This window comes from Gavialis gangeticus, unplaced genomic scaffold (assembly GCF_001723915.1).
Source record: "Gavialis gangeticus isolate Ggan-Ray unplaced genomic scaffold, GavGan_comp1, whole genome shotgun sequence".
NCBI lineage: Eukaryota > Metazoa > Chordata > Crocodylia > Gavialidae > Gavialis > Gavialis gangeticus.
The window spans coordinates 29393610-29396234 of record NW_017729031.1 but is presented as its reverse complement, the minus strand read 5'-3'; the positions used below and the strand labels follow the sequence as shown (position 1 = coordinate 29396234).

The following is a 2625-nucleotide window of genomic DNA, read 5'->3' as shown; positions in this document are numbered from 1 at the left end:
TAGGAAATCATAATCTATCTGTTCTTGTGCTACCACAATCTCTAACTTCTATAGTTGATTTCTGTGAAATGCAGGATTGTCCAATAAACCTCTTCAAGTGTAAGTGTTCAATACCTAAAACAAAGAAGAAAACTCACGTGGTTCCTAGACATTGTCTCAGGGGCCAGGGAGACATTACACTTTTACCAGTATGTGATCAGAAACAGTCTATACATGTAACAGAACAGAAGTTTGGCACACACAGACTGGTTTAAAAATGGTGGAACCTGGTCTAAAATTAGTCTCCTGCCCCTGCCCCAAAGGGCAAACGTGTTCTGCTGGCGACTGACCTAAACTAGACCGCTTACAGAAAGCTGCATAACTTAGATCGACTCTGTCTTGGGCATTTTGAATACCTGTACCTAGCCAGGAAGCTTTCCGCTTCTGATACCCAAAATAGTCTTACTACTAATATATTCACTCAGCTAAACCTGAATACACAGGACGGTGACATCAGCAAAAGCTTTAATTACCTGTTGTCACTTGCTGTGTAGAAGAAACTGTCACCCAAACTTCTGGATGTCAAAGAACAAACAGAAATTTAAATTAATAAGGAAGAAAAAAGGAACCAACAGCCCTTGAAAAAGTGGAAACTTGAGAACATAGGTACACATCTGAAACAAAACAGTGAAGGCTGCTACTCCCTAAATTGCAACCTAACTTTAGAGGAAATGAAGACTCAAGTTAGACACAACTACAGAAGAGAAATCCCAATGCATCTGAACTGAGTTAAGTCAGCATCCCACACAAATAAGACTCCAGAAATTTCAACAAAAATGAGTCGCCATCTTAGAAGCGCTCAATTGGTAAGAGTCCATAAATGAGAGGATCAGTGGTTCAGAGGCAGAACATCCTATTCATGCAAAAACCACACACTGAGTATACAATGTCCTTTGGGTTAAGCATGAAGGTAGAGCTCACTGCAGATCAGTTCATGTGAGAGAAGGCAGTTTTCCAATCTTGCTATTTTTTTGTATCTGGAGCAAAGAAAATTTGCATACTTTATCAAATGACCAAGTCTCAAACCGATCAGTTTCTGGAAGGAAACAAATCTAATTCAGTTGGAACAGAGGCTCTGAGCTACCAATCACCTAATCAGTGTCTCATCTTACTCTGCCAGATATCTTTTATCACCACAAAGATAGAATTCTGACATCAATATTTTTATTAATTAATTAAGCTTCCTATTAATATTTTTGCTTCTAGTGCAATTCTGAAACTTTACACCTGTCTAGTTGCTGATTTCTACATGTTCAGCGGATGGGGTACCGCACGGGTCAGCAAACTTTTCAGGCTGCAGGGCCAGACTGACCCAGTTTGGGGCAGAGGTAGGCTGGCACACATGCACTAGGACCCAGCTTCTGCTGCTCCCACTTTTCCCAGTGGCTGCACACGGAAAGCACCTGCCCCCACTGCCAATTTCCCAGTGGCAGCACAGGGAGAGTGTCCACAACCAGTACTTTGCACCACTGCAGCATGGGGCTTTGTGGAATATTCCTGTTTGGGATGAATCAACTCAGAAGAGATTATCTCCCCCAAAAATTGTGATACAAGCAAGCTTTAAGTCTTGCTGCTTCTTCCTCTTCAGGGCATCTATTTTCAAACAAGAGGACACCAGTTCTTCAGTGTTTAAAGATTAGGTTAACTCAAATGAGTTAAATTTCTTCTCTCTAAATTATACATTATAAAGAAAAAGAATGAGATTTTTACCCTATTTTTCCTGGCAGATGGGTCAAAATTTGTTCTTCCACTGCTTCTGGTTTTCTTGTGAGGACTTGCAACATAGTAACCCTAAAAGGAGAAAATCAGAATTATCTCTGTCTACATGGGAACCTGGTCCCAAAGAAATGTGAAAAGGGGTCCCAAGACTTCCAAAAATAGCTCATTCCATTGCACTTTCCTTGCTGAGGGATGAGGAAATGGGAGAAAAGTCTCCATGCGAGCTGAAGAAAGAAGAAAAGATAGTTGAAATCATGGTCTGAGGTTGGGGCCAAAGCCCTTTAAAATATGCCTGGCATAACATCAACTGTGCTGAGCCACAAGCAGGATACACCCTATCTAGGTCATCTTTTGCAGTGCATCTTTTCTATGTTTGTGGAGGCCTGATAGCAAAAGCTTACTGCAGTCTTTACAGGCACCAGATGAAGGGGCACCGAGGCTGGGAAGCGTAAACAGCTGAACCAAGCATCAAGTCTGCTGGTTCAAGCCACTTCTGAATGCAACATTTCATGCTGCTCAGAATCAGGCCCAAATTGAGGAAATTCTGGATTTAAACCTATTTCTAGGTAGGGTGGATAGCAGCAGAATAAAAATATAGTTGTAGAAAGACAGCAATATTGTTCTCATTCTCACCAACAGGGGCAATCAGTTGGGGCAGATTGGTAGTCCGCATAGTATCATAGACTTAAAAGGGATCTGAAGTTTCAACTAGTTGTTTCCTGCACAGAAGCAGGATGCACAATTCCTGAATAGCCCAGACAGATGCTTATCCAACTTCTTCCTGAAAACCTCTATGTCTAGGGAAAGAAAGTACCAGAGGGACAACTGATACTATGCGCAGTAGCTGCTTTGCAGATCATATAACTT

The 2625-nt window shown here is 41.6% G+C and overlaps 1 protein-coding gene across 1 annotated transcript in view; it reads right to left on the bottom strand.

Annotated features, from left to right (window-relative positions):
• The window catches only part of ZNF148 (zinc finger protein 148), a 32739-nt gene extending 30387 nt beyond the window's left edge, over window positions 1-2352 (bottom strand). Inside the window, exon 1 of the mRNA XM_019522557.1 lies at window positions 1750-2352. Within this exon, the coding sequence (XP_019378102.1) occupies window positions 1750-1823 (74 nt within the window). The 5' untranslated portion in view covers window positions 1824-2352. The remainder of the gene's footprint in view (window positions 1-1749) is intronic.
• Between the last annotated feature and the right edge of the window lie 273 nt (window positions 2353-2625).